The following is a 17,443-nucleotide window of genomic DNA, read 5'->3' as shown; positions in this document are numbered from 1 at the left end:
ATACAACCGATCTGACTTTGTAAACAGTCTCACAGCTTTCAACCAATAACGAGCTCGCTTTCAGTAACTGCAAAAGGTGTTTCAACACCGTTTTAAAATGCTTCTTTTATCATTACCACTGAACAGATTCTAAACACCAATGGCTTGATTGATGGGGGAAATATTGCGCAAGATTGTCATATAATAATTTAAATATGTTTTCGATACTAAACTAGTTAAAAGTTGTGTTAAAAGTCGTGCACATTCAACCAATCACAAGCTCACTTCTTGTTTGCTCGCGGATGGATTTTTGCTTTGGGCTATATAATAGCCTGTGTCGTCTCATAGCAGTCATCAGTTAACAAGTGAAAGGCCACCAGGCCGGTCTTGTATAATCAGCAGCGGTTGCTGATTCCAGCGGCCAAACTGAGCTGCAGCAGAACCAGAGCGGTGGTATCAGGCAGCAGCGGCGGAGGTAGTGGGAAGCTGCATTTCTTCATTCAGTTCGGTGCTCCTTCGATCTGAGTTGGGCCCCACCAGCGGTAATCCAATTCAGATATCGTTGGGTGAAAACGTTGGGTGTGTGTGTGCAGTGTGCACATATAGCGTATGTGCATCTGTATTGCTATGACATTTGCGATGATAGGGATGGTGCTGTTGCGTGTGTATGGCTAGCTATAGCGTGTGAAAGACACTAGCATGTGTAGCATATTATGGCTATTGCGTGTATATCTTCAGCGTGTGTACGGATAGTTATAGCTTGTGTGTGGATAGCTGCTGCGTGTGTAATGATTAGTTATAGCGTATGTATGGATAGTACTAGCACATGGTTGGATAGCTTATGCGTGTGTATAGATAGTTGTATCGGATGTATGAAAAGGATTAGCGTGTGTATGGATAGCTATAGCTACAGCGTGTGTATGAATAGTTTTAACGCGTGTTTAGATAGTTATAGCATGTGTGTGAATAACTATAGCGGGTGTTTATCGAAATTTATTATTGTCATTGAAAATATTAAAACGTCTTAACGAACACAGTTGTGAATTTGATTTTACAGCAGTGATTTTAACTTCTTCAGCCAGTCTTTATTCATCGAGGAAAAATTACTACCTATGAATGATCAACACTTATTTACTAGAAATTTGATTTAGATCAAAACGGGTTCTTTTGAGTATCATAAGTTATTGGTAAAAAGAGTTGCAAGTTTTCTCAATGAGCATTCATTAAATTTTCGTTTTTGTTTCTCGGTGCGCGGTTTTGATTTTGTTTCTCGCACACAGAGAAAGAAACAAACTTGTCGCTATCGTGAAAAATAACAAAACAATTAGAAATGCTCTAAATCACAACTGAAGAAGTTAAGATATTTTCCTGTCACTCGCCCAAACCTTGATAACAACTACCGAAAAACGTGTGATTGAGCTCTTGCTATATTGAGTTATTGAACCAAACGTTTTTTTTTTTTCAAATACATGAAGTTATATGCTGGGCTGGAACTAACCTAGCATGAGTTTTATCGTTTAAATGTCAAACAATTTTCAAATTTAAAATTTTCGGTTGAATCGTTCTGGGCTCCAATTTCAGATAGTTTCGTAAAGTTTGCTTTTTGCTTAGATAGGAAAATTTTACCAATTCGCTCAATTAAATGATTGTCTTGGTAGTGCAGCAAACAAAAGGTTGATTCGAATATGTATGAAATGACAGCGATTAAATAAAAAATATCCATTCTTTTAGTATATATTATTATTTATAACGTTTTAACGTCTCAGCATCCAGAAATGCACTGTTAGATAAAATTGCAGCAAATACTAGAGTTGCAATTCTCTCTATTATTTGTTTTAATGGAATATAAGAATACCGTAGTCCAACGTCATGCGGTCGTGTCTTGAATACCACCCTCCTACTTTTTTTTGCTCTGTGTGTACTCATCACTGCGACCAGAGACATTTTGATCTATTGTAATATTGCCCAGGTGTTTTATGTACTCCGCACTTCATATTCTTAGCAGTATCATCATTGAAGTGAATGATACGCTTTTTTTATTTATATCCGTGCTTGTGTGTGAGAGTTTACCCTTTCATTTCAAGCTTACTGCTCTACTATGCCGCCGAGCCTCTTTTCTATCCTACCAATATCGCCAAATTACAATTCCCTGAACTGAGGCTACACCTAATGTTCCTCTCTGGCAAGGTTTATTATAAGAGGGACTTTTTATGTCAAGAGGAAGGAGTCTTATCGAAACCTCGTTCCTCCAGCCAAGACCGCGTCATAATTACAATTCCCTGAAGAGAACTATTATACGTTACTCAGAACAGTTTTATTATAAGAGGGACCTTTTTGTTAGGTTATAAGTCAGCAAGGGTACTATAGAATTCTGCTTGAAGGAAGGGTATGTAGTAGAGAGCCTGAGAATGAACCCATGTTAAAGCCCTTTGACAACCAAATAGCCTGATTCTATTAAGATTCGAACCCAAGACCACTCGCTTATCAAAGCGGACTCTGTAGCCTTGCAGCTAAGAAGCTCTCTTACAACCGCCTTTTGGAATTCTCAAATATCTTTTGCCTTGAACTTCACAAAAATTGATGTTGTTTGATAACTTGTTTATTGCATTGAAAAAGTCAAAACCATGTTAATAGAGCGTAATAGAATTTTGTTGGTTTCGTAAAGCTGTTATGACTGCAGAACTAACAACTTTACAAAGATTTAATTCCTGAATCAGTAATTCGGTACGAGAATTTTGAATGGTATTCATATCGTATGACACGTGTTACTGTAACTGTTTGTTATGAAGAATCTAGGAACACAATATACGAGGTATCTCTTGAAAAAGGATTTATGGGTTTTAATATATCATTTTAGGGTGCATTTAATAAGTGTGGGAAAATATTAGAGGACCAATAAAACCATTTTGTTCATTTCTATCGTCAGATTATCCACACTTAAAAGTCCTTTGTCAATTAGCACCCTCAGAAATTATGTACCGGTAACTAGAACTGCACATAGCGAATGGATCGCTAAGATGCATCTCCAAATGCATTTGAGTAACAAAACTAAAGACATCTTTTGTGCAGTCAAACCAGCGTTTGAAGCAGATAAAAATGTAGGAAATTTAATTGTATAAGAAATAACTTTAAAAAAATCCAGTCGAAAAAAATAACATTATTTTTTGGGGCAGCGATTTTTTTTACAATAATAAAAAATCAATAATGTTTAGATTTAATTCATAAAGAAGTCATATGATGATGATTTGTTTGTATTGAAATTAAATCATCATACACGCTTTCATACCAGATACTACAAGGTATAAATCCCTAGAGTTGTATAAAATGGTAACGTGGGATTAAACACTGCAATTAGAGGGGTTTCGGGTTTCAAAGGTTACAGAGTCTTCTCTTAAAATCCTATTTTAGAAATATCACTCGAAAGAATTTCGTTTACACTTCACGATATTGTACCACGGCTAATGCGTTTAAACTAGGGTTTAATCCAACCAAACCTTTCAAATCCAACAATACTTACGTTATAATAATGAATGGTTCTAACGTAGATAAATCTGATTAAATCAAATTTATTGTAAGAATCTTGTTCTGAAAATAATGTCGAAGCCGTTATACAAGCGCACCAATAAGAACACATTAGAAAATATGTCAAATAAAGTATTCAAACAAATTCAAGCAAAAAATCGCAGCAATTACTACAATGAAAATACAGCTTTTTTTTGTCAACAATTACATTCACGGTCGAGCGGGGGCCTAGTGTGGTTGGTAACGTCTCCGCCAACCACGCTCGACGCCTGGGTTCGAATCCCACCGCCGACATAGGTGTCGATGGTTGTGAGGTGGCGTGATCCACTCACAACCAACCCAACTGGTCTAGATTCAATCCTAGCCGACACCGGGAGATTTTCTGAGGCGAAAAATCTCTGGGATCACGCCTTCCATCGCATGAGGAAGTAAAGCCGTTGGCCGTTAATAAGCCGTTAATAAACGGGTCGTGAGTTAGGGTCCTGGGTGTGGAGTCGCCTCCCTGGGCGTCGGTGATTGGCCACAACAGTGGCGGAAATAGACAGACGGAAAATAAGCGAGAATAAAAAAAAAATAAATTCACTGCATTTCGACAAAAATCGTTGCAATCCTAAATTGCTACGATAAGCTCTCTTTATAGCCAATAAGTTAGCAATTAAGTAAGTTGTAAGTTTACTTCTCCTTTTTTGACAAGTAGGTTTAAATCCCTACGAATGATAAGTTTTAATTGCGAAAGCAAACAAATCCTAATAATTAAGATTACAAATTTCTAACAGTCTTGAGAAGTCACCATTTGTGGTTGGACACACATACTCATTATTTACTAATATTTATCATAAGTACTTAAGCTACTACCAAATCCCCCCCTAAAAAAAATCACTGTATTACGAAGACAGCTCATATACGTATATTTTAGTTGTTAAGTTAAAAATATAAAAATTATCATCTAACAATGTTGAACTGTAAAAAAAACATTCCGCATGAAACTTAGTTAATAAACAAAAAACTCACAAGCAGTCGCCGGCTCTTACTCTCATATAAAATGGTATTTTTTGGATAAAATTGTGTATTGAGGATGTATGCCGGTCACAATTATTGAGTGAACATAGAAAATAGAATGGAATAGAAATAACTTATAACAGTTGCAAAAATATTCAATTCTTGTTGAATAATTTATAGTTTTGATGGTAACCATATTCATTCATTAGATGAACTGTTAACCACCATCAGCAACATAGCAGTTTTCCCTTGATTGCACACGAATAGAAATCGTGTACCGCTGTAATGATAGACCAGCGGTGCCTGCCGTTGCCTTCACCAGCATGTTTTCTTTCAAGACATCAGACTTTATTAGATTCCAACAGCAGGTAACCAAATTGTTTAAGGAAGAGAGCTCATGAAAGCAAACATTAATTGCCTGTTGGGACAGGGATTGTCTGGCTATCTTGTGACTGCCACCACGGTTTGTTACGCCTTATTTTCCGCAAAATCAAAAAGAGGTTACGTTTCCATAATTCAGTAGTATACAATAAAAGATTAATTAAATGAATAGATTCAACATTTATACCCATGTATCTTCACGGATTTTTTCACATCCATGGTGAACTCAAATTTAGTTGTTCTATGTATTTTTATTACATTATTTACACTAAGGATGCCGTCGATATGGATGTGATAGTAGGAACTAAGAAGCTGTCTGGTTTATATGAACTAATATTCGAACCATTCGAAATTGAAATATGAAAAGTTTGAAAAGTCAATTTATAGCCAAATTTATAGCCTAACTGCATACACTTCGGCCGGCTTTACAAGAACTATAAGTTTACATAAGTTTTTCAACAATTCGGCTAGAAAAGCGAGAGATTTTTGATTTTTCAGAGTTATCATCAAAAATGCTATGGTTATTACAACGTTCATTAAACAATAATGTGAACATAACATGTGAGGATTTTTTTTTTTTCATTCAAGGTAATCACAAAATTTTCCGCGATGTGCTGTGATGTGGTGAAGCTAGTTTAAAATGCACAAAATATATCTTGGGTATTTTGGTGATTATTCAATAGTCAAGAGACAGTAAAAAAAAAATGACACTTTCTAAAATTAGGAACTATAGACTAAAGCAGATAAAAAGTTTTGACAGGAAGCCTCATTTACTTCAAAAGATCACACTGCTACCAGGGTTCGTGAATGTCAAGGCTGAGACTCGAAATGTGTCGAGACAAGACACGATTCACTTATATACTTTAAACTGTGACGTCGTAGCTTTGCTGGAGTGCTGCGAATGCGATTCGTAACAAGTTCGAAGGGACATTCCTATAAAATAATTTTGTGAGTTAATAATCTCCTCCTCAAACAGCTCTATCTCTCGAATGGTAGCACCGGGATACTCCAGTGTTCGGTCATCAAACTCCACGTACATTATTAAGAACGGTTCGAGATGGGTCGATCTTCCATGTGAGTTTGAACATGTGCTATATATTCGATTTTTGAGGCGAAAATTGCCCTTTTTTATTGAATGGCTGAATAAAATGCTTACAAGAGATATTCAGAGAGAGAGAGAGAGAGAGAAAGAGATAAGCGATGAAACAAAAACATCAATTTGGCCACTAGGTTTCACAGGAGAATTGCCAGACCTCTTCCCAAAGCGCAATGTTGACTAACTTTTCCATTCGACTCGTATGACTGATAGTGAAGTCCTGGGGAATAACAAAGTGCATTACAAAAACTGAGAAGGTATTAAATTTAATGTTTATGTTTAATTTTATGAATTTTCACCATAATTGATCATTGTTTTGTTACCCATACAAAAGGTTTATGAACCACCAATTAAAAATCACTGTGATAAAGTAATTTTGGAGCATTCTCAATTCATTGTTTAGCAATAAAACACGAAAAACGTATGAAAATAAATATGTCCTTTATTGTACCTGATTGCAACACCTTTCAATGTGTTACCTTTTTTGTTCGTTTGGCTCGGATTTTGACATGTTCGTTTGGCTCACTACATTCTCTTCGCATATCTCTCCCTCTGAGTATTGCTAGTGCTTACCATACTATAAAACTAACAGAAAAAAAAACAGATATAAGAAAATAACATTTAAGTTAGTAATAACCTCCAAACGACACGTAACAAAATTTAACAAAAATCAACCGATTGCTTCGTAAAATTTTTTGATTAAAGCTCCTTATGTTACTTTTAAAACCGTAGAATAGCCAAACTCCGGTATAAGTGAAGCTGAAAACAAACGAGGTCAGAAACCAGAAACATGAAGCCATTATTTTACTCCGGATCAATCTTAATGTGGCGGAGCAGGCGAAGAGTCTATAAAAGTCACCAGCGGCTGAATTACGAGCGCACATTTCTTCGAAGAGAAGAAAATTCCTCCGAAAGAAATTTTCTTTTCTTTGAAGACATTTTTACCCAGAAGTTATTTTCTAAATTCAATATAAAGATAAAAATGTGGTATTTCTGTTTGTCGTGTAGCCCAAAAGCTTCTCGCTCAGCATAAATGCTTTTATCCTTTAGCCCAACTGTCAATGCGAGTAAATATACTTCATTATATTTAGAACCGGCGCCAAATCGTTAAAACACAATTTAAAGCTACTATAGATTTTTGACCGAATCTCGTTTTTCAGCATAAAATGCCTGAATCGCAAGTCAACGAAGGTGCTTCTAGCTCAGGCGCCTCCAAAGACAACACGGCAAACAAGAAAAAAAATTTACCATGGTAAGTTAATATAGTGTTTAAATAATTCCAAAACAAATGACCTTCCCATTGCCAGGATCGAAAAGTATCGTCCCCAACGCTTCGAAGAAATCGTCGGTAATGAGGACACTGTTAGCCGACTGGGTGTATTTGCTACACAAGGAAATGCTCCCAATATTATAATTGCGGTAAGCATTCAAAACGATTCTGTTTGACACCATGATTCTAAATGTATGATTCATAATTCAGGGCCCACCGGGAGTTGGTAAGACCACGACGATCCTCTGCTTGGCTCGAATTCTGCTAGGAGAAAACTTTCGCGAGGCCGTACTGGAGTTGAACGCTTCGAACGAACGAGGCATCGATGTGGTACGTAATAAGATAAAAATGTTTGCCCAACAAAAGGTAACTTTGCCGCGGGGCCGCCATAAGATTGTTATTCTTGATGAAGCGGACAGTATGACCGAAGGTGCTCAGCAAGCGCTGCGGCGAACAATGGAAATTTACAGCAACACAACCCGGTTTGCGTTGGCCTGCAATACCAGCGAGAAGATAATCGAACCTATCCAATCGCGGTGTGCGATGTTGCGATTTTCGAAACTATCCGATGCTCAAGTATTAGCGAAGCTGATTGAAGTCTGCCAGAAGGAAGCTCTGAATTACGACGAAGATGGACTGGAGGCTATTGTTTTCACTGCCCAAGGGGATATGAGACAGGCTTTGAATAATCTGCAATCGACGGCCAACGGGTTCGGGCATATAAATGGAGCGAATGTATTTAAGGTTTGCGACGAACCGCATCCCATGCTTGTGCAGGATATGTTGGAACACTGCATCAAAGGGGACATCCACAAGGCGTACAAAATAATGGCAAAGTTGTGGCGGCTGGGTTACGCCGCGGAGGACGTTATCGGGAACGTGTTTCGCGTTTGCAAGCGAATGAATATGAACGAGAAACTGAAGCTGTGTTTTATCCGGGAAATCGGCGAAACTCATATGAAGATTGTGGATGGACTGAACTCACTGCTGCAGATGTCCGGTATGCTAGCGAAGCTGTGCGAAGTGTCGTACGATTATGCGTAGGTTATACTCTGGTTGGTAATAATATACGTGTTGTCATTTTTTGTGCTCAAATTTAGTTTATTTCAACAGATTCTTAACTAGGTATTACAGTGCAGTTAGCTAATTAAAGTTTACAATTGATTTTTTGGTCTGATTTTCAAGTAATACTCAAAGTTTCAATATCACTGATGTTGTTACTATTCTAAATTAGAAGGACGTTAAGAAAAATGTTGAACTTTCGCTTTTCAAGTGATTGTGATTGACAGTTTGGTTTCTCTGCAAAAATCTAGCGATCAAAGCTACTAAAACTCTAAAAAAATATTAACTCTCATGTTTGCTTCTAGAGTGAAACCACATCCAACGTACAAATCGTGTCTTTTTTTGACACTCACACATGGACGACCATTGCAAAAAATACATACACTACAGTTAGAACGGTTCGAAAACGTGAACCAGATTTACATCGTACCCTAAGTCTTAATAGAATTGAAATTTAAGGAGCAGTATTCGTGGCGAGTCGCTCGTAAATGCTGGTCAACTCATTGTACAGCTGTTTCTTGAGATCCTCGGAAACCCCCAGCGGCCGGGTCCGAGAAACGTCCCGATCTTGCGTCGGGTTGGCGCATCGCTTGAGCAGCATTGCAAGCCGATCCGGAGTTCTCTGCGTGATTAGAATGCCCGGATAGCGTTCGGTACCCAGAAAGATCTACAACAGAAAAATTCTTATTATTTGTTTAATTTATCAAGAGTATTTTTCTTACCTTTTCGCAAATGATTTGAACATTATTATTCAACACCGTCGACTCGCACCATTTTTTCTCGACATTGCACTCGGACCGACAGTGCATAAAATTGCAGTGCTCATCCCGGGTGCAATGACTTCCGCTGGACAATTTCCTATTGATAGTATACTCCGTGAACAGGAAACGCAAATCGTCGTACTTCAATCGATTATTATTAATCCCAAATCGGGTTAGATCCACGTGGCACATCTGAATTTCATGCTGGTCCAGCTCTTCAATATAGTCTAAAATTAATACCGCCACCTTGATATGGTACCGCCAGCGGTCCGTATCGATGTGCTTCGTGAAGTAATAGCGGTCCTCATCGAAATCAACCGACTCCAGATGCTCGGAAGCGAACACTTCTCCGCAATTACCGGTCACAAACGGAAAGAGATCCTTCTCATTGAACATACTCATCATGGCGTACTCATGGTTCTGTATCAAATTCCAGCTGTCTCGCATACTGTTATGGAACATCGAAACGTGCTGCTTATGCGAAAGTCTCAACAGAGAGCGCATCTTATCGAAGGGAATCTCCATGTTGTACTTGTTCGTGATGTACCGTTTGACTATATTTTCATACTCGGTTTCGGAAGGATAGTGCTCCTTCTGGTAGAGGCTGTCCACCCAGAATAGTTTTTCATAATTTTCGTTCGGAACTGCTTGCTACAAAATATTAATCAGCTTGATTATATTCTATAAAGCATTCTAGCGAATAGAATAGAGCGTTACTCACGATGATGGTCAGTGGATCACCAAGCTTTTTAGCTTGAAACCGATGAGGATGATGAATTTCCAGACTCGGTTCCGGACAGTGGAAGTCCCAGCTGCAAAAGTCCTGACACAGGTAGCCTGAAGCTCCCTCCGTGCGATAGCGCTTGCACTGAAGATTTTGAGTTATTTATCAATATAAATCACTACTCATAGTATAAGTTAAGGATGTTGTGCTAAATTAATTTCGAATCGCCACAAATCAGTGGACCTGTTGCGATTACGATAATTTTATTAAGTCGCAATAAGTTGTCTCTTTTTCCCGCGAACTGAATATCGATGGAGTTTCTCCATTCGTTTACGCTACAGTCAAACAATACTATCAAAAACAAAACACACCGGCTTATGCTGAAGCTCATGAATACTATACAGTTCGAGTTCACGCGTAGACAGATAACAGTTGGGGTAAAGGGCGCTTGGGCGGGTCTTCATCGCTTCACCACCCCATACGAGAAAATTACTACAACCGTCTGCTCTCTAGCTACAAAGGGGACAACTTTTTTACTTACAAATTTATTAACTTTCCACTCGACTCCGGTGTCGAAGCAATAATAGGACGAGGTTACGGTGCAGTACACCAGGGAAACAACCACCACGATTACTAGCAGCGAAGCTATGTAGTGGCGCTTCCGCGGCGAAAACCGTAACCTTCGGGCGAGATTTTTCCACTCCTTCTTTGTCATCAGTAGCATACTTTTTTCCCAGGGAAAGTTTCACTTCAGTCACAGTTTTCCTTGCTGTATTCTACCGCACAAGTTCTGAATTATCACCAGTAGAGTAGCTTCGACCGGAATTCATTCGTGCAGAAGGCTTCTGTTTTAAGTTACTCGAAGGCTAACATGTAATTGTTAAGGTATAACTCCATTCTCGTTGGTGGCTGCTTCTCGCTACGCTTGTCTCAACACAACTCTGTCACGAAAACGGCGAAAACACGCACAATACCTGAGACTGCTTAAAAATGAATGAAAACTTGGGGGGTGGGCAATACGCGGTACTCTAAGAGACATGCTCGAATATTTTTATTCCTTTCTCGGTTCGCTCACTCTGTTTGCTCTCTTTCATACTCTGTTGCTTTAAGGTTCTTATTTTGACAGGATACTTCCAAGGGTCAGACTGGGGTATACAATATTGAAACATGACATGATGCTTTCGATAGTTACCATTGAATTTGAAATTCTCCCCATGACGTCATTGGTATCCTTCAATGCTGTCGGGTGGAGTAACTTTATCTGGACTACCACGGGGAAAAAATAATTTAATACTTTGAAATAAACATTTTATGGATTTGAACGGCAAAGCACCGTTGAGGCTCCACTGCATGAAATTGTTTTAATTTATGTTGATCAAGAAAAAATATAAATTTACACAAACGCACTCTGTAACAATAAATCGATAAAAAACTACCCCAAGTATTTCAGGTGGCAATGTAGTTTATTATTAGAGCTCACAGTACATTGTAGTATGCTTCCGAAGGAAACTATCTTCAATGAATAGCATGCAACTAACAAGTTCGTTTCCTGCAGCTAGGTTTTTATGTTGCACGTACCTGAGACAAAGCATGACAACTAAACAACGGAGGCTTGTCCTAATTGATATTTTGCGTGTGGCAAATAAATTCATTTTGGCTTTGATGGCGCGGGCGGTGTTGGGGTAAATTAAAAAAAAAACAAAAACACTGGTCTACAAAAGAGAAAAAATATGCGGCCCTAAAGCTCAAAATAGTTGCCCTAGAAATATTACACTGGTCAACACAGGTTTCTCGTAAATATAACGTTGAAGCGACGGAACCGGCTAGCGATTACTATGCGAATTCTCACGTAAGTTGACGCGTTTTGGTAATGGCTAGGGGCACCAAAACTCACAGAAATGTTTGAAAAGCTATTATCTTTCCAGTTCCAGTTTTTTCCAGTTTGAGCTCTAGAGCCAGATCTGTGTTTACCAGTGTAATCTACAGATGCCTGGTTAAAAATGACGGTTGGTTAAAATTTTTACTGTTTTGTCAAACTTATTATTATTGAATTATTATTGAAAAGTGATCGTTAATGAAAAAACAAATCGACTATTAAAAAAATTAAAAAAGTAGGACGTTCTATCCAAGACACGACCGCATAACTGACGTAGAATGATTGCTAGGATGCAGCACAAAATGCTTGCTTGTGTTGTTGCCAAGAAATTATTAGTTTCAAATACTTCAGGGTGGCTAAAACCTGCAAAATCAAGGAATGTCAGGGATTTCAGTTTTCGATCCGGAAAATCAGAGAGCCATTTTTATTCGAGGTGCGACTCTTTAAATATTTTCAATATTTTTCGCCACCCTGTTACTTGTTTATTGGCCTTGAGAAAGGCACAATCTGAAAAAAATGCACGTAAAATTTACCGGGAAAAGTGACTGATTCTCATCCACCTTTTTTTCATGTAACTTTTGCCGATTTCTCGAAAGCCGACCATGTGTCAGTGTGTTAGTGTCAATCAACCAGGTGTTGGTCAGGTAATTGTTACCTAATTTTCACGTACCTTTTTACGTGATATTCAGGTGAAACCATAAATAAAACGCATAAACCCCACATGATTTTCACGTACTTTTTACATGTTATTCAGATGGAATCCACGTTATCTTTAAGTAAATAAAATACATGGCGCATATGGCAAATAAAATTTATTTCAAATTTTCAACCAATAATTACATTCTCCGAATCGACATTTCTGACAGGAGAGAAACAGGATTGGCCGGAACGATTGTCAACCGTTCATCCGTAGCTGGTGCCGGAGATGTTTTGCTCGAAACTACCTGTCGATGATTCCAATCGTTCCGGAAAGAATTCACCAACTGAAAATTCAAAAGATTTATATGTTTCTTTTGATAATATGAATATTATTCTGGCTACTTACTTTGCGTGTTTCCAATATTGAATAAGCTGGAGCAGCTCAGGAGTCCTTTGTCCGCCATATTGACTTTTTGCATACTAAAAATTCACGTAAACATCGTTATCGGAAACGTCAAACCACAGCCGCACTAACACTAACAAATTTAAAAACACAAATACCAACGCGCTGTAACCATATACCGATTGTACGTGAATTGACAGTGAATCGTACATGAAGTTCAAGTGAAAGTTACTAACGTCACGTAAAATGGCAGATTTTCTTAAGGTCAGTCACTTACGTGATTTTTCAGGTGGATTTTACGTGCGTATTTTTCAGAGTGGCATTTTGCTGTTCAAAATCGGATATACTGATCGCAACCTTTGTGCTGCCCCAACTGTGGGGGAAGAAAGACACGTAGTTCTACGTCACAAACTGATAAAAGCATATTCTACCCCATTGCGTCGGACACAAATTAGGTGCGGATTTATCCTTTCTCCTCCCCTATTCTCAGTATTTTGAAGTGTCAGCAGTGGATACCGCTCAATTCGCGACTACGAAGTTGAAAGAGATTTTGAAGGCTGTTCGCACCCAGGCGAACTCTCATATGCTATTTTCAAAGTGTGTGTGATGACAAAAGCAAAAATATTTCTCTCCTTCTATTTCTCATGCAAAAACCAAACAAATATCAGCACCTTCGTAGTCGCGAATTGGCCCTGACCAGGTAGCTGACATCTAAAGGACTCGCATTTTTTTTTTTTCTAAGGTGGCGGGGAAATCGGCAAACAGACACCTGAGAAGAGAACTCAGGATGTGGGGATGAGACTAGGGGAGAGATGCTGGGGTAGTTACACTCCCCCAGACACCTACTGATCCCTGTCCCGACTCACTAAAACCCCTCCAGTCTCCAGCCCTGGTTTTCCCGGAATGACGGTTAAGTATTACGTCGGGGAGTGGCTTTTGTGCGTGATGCACCCTCTTTACTCTTATAACCTCCTAGCTAACTATCTGGAGACTGGTAATTAGCTACCACTGGCGTGTTGGTGGTTGACACGCCACACACGTTGCAGCTCCAGGACAATCTGAGAGGCGGCCGCACAGACCGCGTTCCAGATGTCCGGGTCGTCGCATATCCTCCGGACTAGATTGTCCGAAATAGTGCCAGGCCCGGTCACAGTCATCATGTCGCTTCTCGCTCTTACGAAACGGGGCCATACGAAGTAGACATGCTCAGCAGTCTCCTCCTTCTCCACGCACTCGGGACACATGGGGGACCCCGCGTGTCCGAACCTGTACAGATATTGCCTGAAACAACCATGGCCTGACAGGATTTGTGTCAGGGGGAAGTTCACTTCACCATGTCTTCTCCTGACCCAGCCGGATATCTCCGGTATGAGTCGGTGCGTCCATCTGCCCTTTGTGGAGTTGGACCATTCGATGCCAGCGGAGCATCGAGAATGACCTTCTGGTTCCTCGTATGCCCTTTGTGTCACGTTGGTCGAAACACTCTCTGTCCTCCTTGATGGCGATGCTGATAGGCATTATGCCGGACAAGACACAGATTGCATCGTATGACACCGTACGATACGCACTCGCAACTCTCAGGCACATGAGCCTGTAGGTACTTTCCAGTTTACCACGGTAACTGTTAGAACCGCCGCTGCTGCCTGCTGCTAGTAAACTGAGCTTGCTTGAGGAGAAGCAGTCTCTTATATAGCCCAACGAGTGCATTCCCGGCTAACTAGGTACTCCATTCTGTCGTCCTTTTTAGGGAAAGGCAGCAAGCGACCAATCAAAAGTCGACATTTACGTTTCGACAAGGTCAACGATTTTCAATAGTACAATAGTTCGAACAATCAGAATACAATTTTCTGCATTTTGATGGGTGCTTAGATGATTTTCCAATCGATTGCTGCAAAAATGACGGAAATCGGTTGGAAACTGACTGAGTTTGAAACGTTTGAAACTGGACAATTTTCGTGACGCTCTCGATGTTTTCGGTTTTCGGAATTGGATCCCTGTATTGAAGTTGGACCCCCGTATATGTTGTCGTACGACGTTTTCTACGTCAAAAAAAATAGATTTATGACATTCAAGCTGCGAATTTATGAACCGCATAAATTTATATGTGTTAGTATGTGTGTGCTGGTTTCACTCATGAATAAAGAAGAAAACTGCAAATATATAGAATAAAAAGTTGGTCTCGATTCGCCATCTCTGCGGCCAAATCGCGAACTAAACTGAGCGTCCAGTTGAAGTTCTTATTACACCGAGAAACTTTGCTGAAAACTGCACATAGGTTGGATAGAGTATCAAAGTACTGGACCGTGTATTTCATGCAATAAATACATAGCAATTGTATTTTTACGTGAAACCTATGGTTATATTCAAACTGAAATATCACAAAAACACACAAAAAAACACATCTTTCAAAATTTCAGAAAATGAAGATTTTTGAAGGACAATTTTTAGAAAAAATCATGGTTTGCTACAGGGGCGACTCGTTCATACGTGCAACCTGTGCAATGCACATGGGGACGTCAGACAAAAAATGAATCTAAAATCCAAATTCATGCCCTTATTTTCTTATTTTGTAGTTTTATTTTTAAATAGTAACAAAGGGAATTAATTGCTTTTATTCGCGGATAAAATTGTAGTTACTTCCCCAAACTCTGATTTTCTGAACTTCTAGTTGAACAGGTAGGTTCAACAGCCACGAGTCGCCCCTGGTTTGCTAATACTTGCTACCCGCTGAGAAATCTACTTCACAAAATTATCAAATTTTGTGTAATATTTTCACTTAAGTACTTCAAAAACTTCTGTACTCGAAAGAAAACGACGGAATTATTCAATTTCAATCGAGAAAAAAATTGTAAGAAATTAATTCGAGTGAACACATAAAATTATCACAATAAAACGTGAATTTCAGACAAAATTTATAAAAACTCGTAGATCTCTGAAACTTGAAGAGTTAGAAATTTTGTATATTCTGTTAAGTTTCATGGAATTTAGAGATCTGAAACTTAGTCGAATGCCGCAAAGCTCTAGCGTGTAAGAGAAAGAAGTTAGCATCGCAACGCCACCTTTGCGGCTATATTCCGGACTAATTCAAACATCCAAAATGAAGCCCTAACTATACCAAGAAACTTTGTAGAAGATCGGAAACCGATTGGTCAAACCCTGAGAGCGCTATTAATTTTGTTCCGCTAAGTTCCATTTCAGGCCCAGGGGATTGTCAAAATACACACTTAAAATTTATTGCCGGGTCTCGGTAATTTATTGCCGAGAACGGCACCACTGAGTGCTCGGTTTGAAAATTAATGACAGCTGTCACATTTTTTCGTAAATCTCGGTTCACCAAACTGAAATTTCGGCACAAAATACCCGAATTCCGGAATTTCAGTTAGGCTAAACCGAGATTTACAAAAAAATGTGACAGCTGTTCTTTTTTTTCTTAACCGAGCACTCAGTGGTGCCGTTCTCGGCAAAAAATTACCGAGACCCGGCAAAAAATTTTAAGTGTGTAAGTAGGATAGGCAAAATTTTGATGAAATTTGAAATGCTGCAGCTTTGCCAAATGTTATTCGATTTTAATAATTCAAACACTATTGAACTGGAAAACTGGATCTGGCTCAGGTCACCGGATGTAGGAAATTTCCTGAGTTCCGCTAGGCATTTCAAACCTGCTAATTTTTGGATGGATTTGGTAATGTGTTACCTGATGAAAATGCTTATTTGCATCATTGGCATAGATGACAAAATCAATTTTGAAGCGAATGGTTCATCAAGATCTGGCTTCGCCCGACGCCTGACCAACTAGTTGCTATGCTATCTCGGGCGTGCGACGCCACCATGCCTAGGACTCGCCAACCTAGGAATGGGAAGCCACCGGTCTACTGGTGGACTGACGAGATAGCGGACCTTCGCAGTCAATTACCAACACGCCAGTGGTAGCTAACTACCAGTCTCCAGGTAGTTAGCTAGGAGGTTATAAGAGTAAAGAGGGTGCATCACGCACAAAAGCCACTTCCCGACGTAATACTTAACCGTCGTTCCGGGAAGACCAGGGCTGGAGACTGGAGGGGTTTTAGTGGGTCGGGACAGGGATCAGTAGGTGTCTGGGGGAGTGTAACTACCCCAGCATCTCTCCCCTAGTCTCATCCCCACACCCTGAGCTCTCTTCTCAGGTGTCTGTTTGCAGATTTCCCCGCCACCTTTGAAAAAAAAAATAGCTGGAAATGGCCAAATACCATCCAATATGAATGTTTTCGGAAATGGTATGATGTCCAAAAGCAGAAGATCAACTTCAGACGCCAATTAGAAATTCAAGATGGCGATTTTTAGATTCTGGAAAACAGCCTAAAATAACCCAGAAGTCGGGAGTCAATCCCGGATGTCATTTTGAAAATCGAGATGGCTAAAATATAGTAAATAATACTAAATTTCAAAAGCTTTTATTTTCATCCCGTGCAATGAAGGTTCCCAGATCTTTTTTTCAGAAAAATACTTTTTCAAGGTAAACTATTACACGAAGCAACTGCATTTTTGAACCAATGAGCAAATTGAGAAATTTTTTCTCATTGGTTAACAAGAAAGTGTTTCATCGAGCAGAAAATCTGGTAACCTGAGATACTACGATCAGATGAATATTCCCCTGGGACAATATGTCTAGTCTTTTAGTCAAATCCAGTAGAATTTCGAGGTTAAGTTGTGCAAGTCAAACTTTAGTATGTGTTTTAGAGCATAGCCGTTGAA

At 39.3% G+C, this 17,443-nt stretch overlaps 2 protein-coding genes across 2 annotated transcripts; one reads left to right on the top strand and one right to left on the bottom strand.

Moving 5' to 3' along the window:
• Nucleotides 1-7,002: 7,002 nt before the first annotated feature.
• LOC129724570 (replication factor C subunit 2) lies at nt 7,003-8,351 on the top strand. The gene is made up of 4 exons (XM_055679562.1): nt 7,003-7,044; nt 7,138-7,229; nt 7,285-7,396; nt 7,458-8,351. The coding sequence occupies exons 1-4, from the start codon at nt 7,039-7,041 to the stop codon at nt 8,289-8,291; spliced, it is 1,044 nt and encodes a 347-aa protein (XP_055535537.1). The 5' UTR covers nt 7,003-7,038; the 3' UTR covers nt 8,292-8,351.
• On the bottom strand, nt 8,322-10,908 carry LOC129724569 (divergent protein kinase domain 1C). Its single transcript, XM_055679561.1, has 4 exons — nt 10,336-10,908; nt 9,792-9,938; nt 9,032-9,721; nt 8,322-8,976 (listed from the first exon to the last, which is right to left on the bottom strand). The coding sequence occupies exons 1-4, from the start codon at nt 10,516-10,518 to the stop codon at nt 8,764-8,766; spliced, it is 1,233 nt and encodes a 410-aa protein (XP_055535536.1). The 5' UTR covers nt 10,519-10,908; the 3' UTR covers nt 8,322-8,763.
• Nucleotides 10,909-17,443: the final 6,535 nt, after the last annotated feature.

This window comes from Wyeomyia smithii, chromosome 2 (genome assembly GCF_029784165.1).
Source record: "Wyeomyia smithii strain HCP4-BCI-WySm-NY-G18 chromosome 2, ASM2978416v1, whole genome shotgun sequence".
Classification (NCBI taxonomy): Eukaryota; Metazoa; Arthropoda; class Insecta; order Diptera; family Culicidae; genus Wyeomyia; species Wyeomyia smithii.
This window is presented reverse-complemented; position numbering and strand designations above follow the sequence as displayed.

Coding starts and splice junctions, on each gene's coding strand:
- LOC129724570 (XM_055679562.1), top strand. Junction 7,230..7,284: donor AAGAAAAAAAATTTACCATG/GTAAGTTAATAT, acceptor TCCCATTGCCAG/GATCGAAAAGTATCGTCCCC. Junction 7,397..7,457: donor CTCCCAATATTATAATTGCG/GTAAGCATTCAA, acceptor TTCATAATTCAG/GGCCCACCGGGAGTTGGTAA.
- LOC129724569 (XM_055679561.1), bottom strand. CDS start 10,518: ATGCTACTGATGACAAAGAAGGAGTGGAAAAATCTCGCCCGAAGGTTA. Junction 9,939..10,335: donor AGTGGAAAGTTAATAAATTT/GTAAGTAAAAAA, acceptor CAAAATCTTCAG/TGCAAGCGCTATCGCACGGA. Junction 9,722..9,791: donor GTGATCCACTGACCATCATC/GTGAGTAACGCT, acceptor AATATTTTGTAG/CAAGCAGTTCCGAACGAAAA.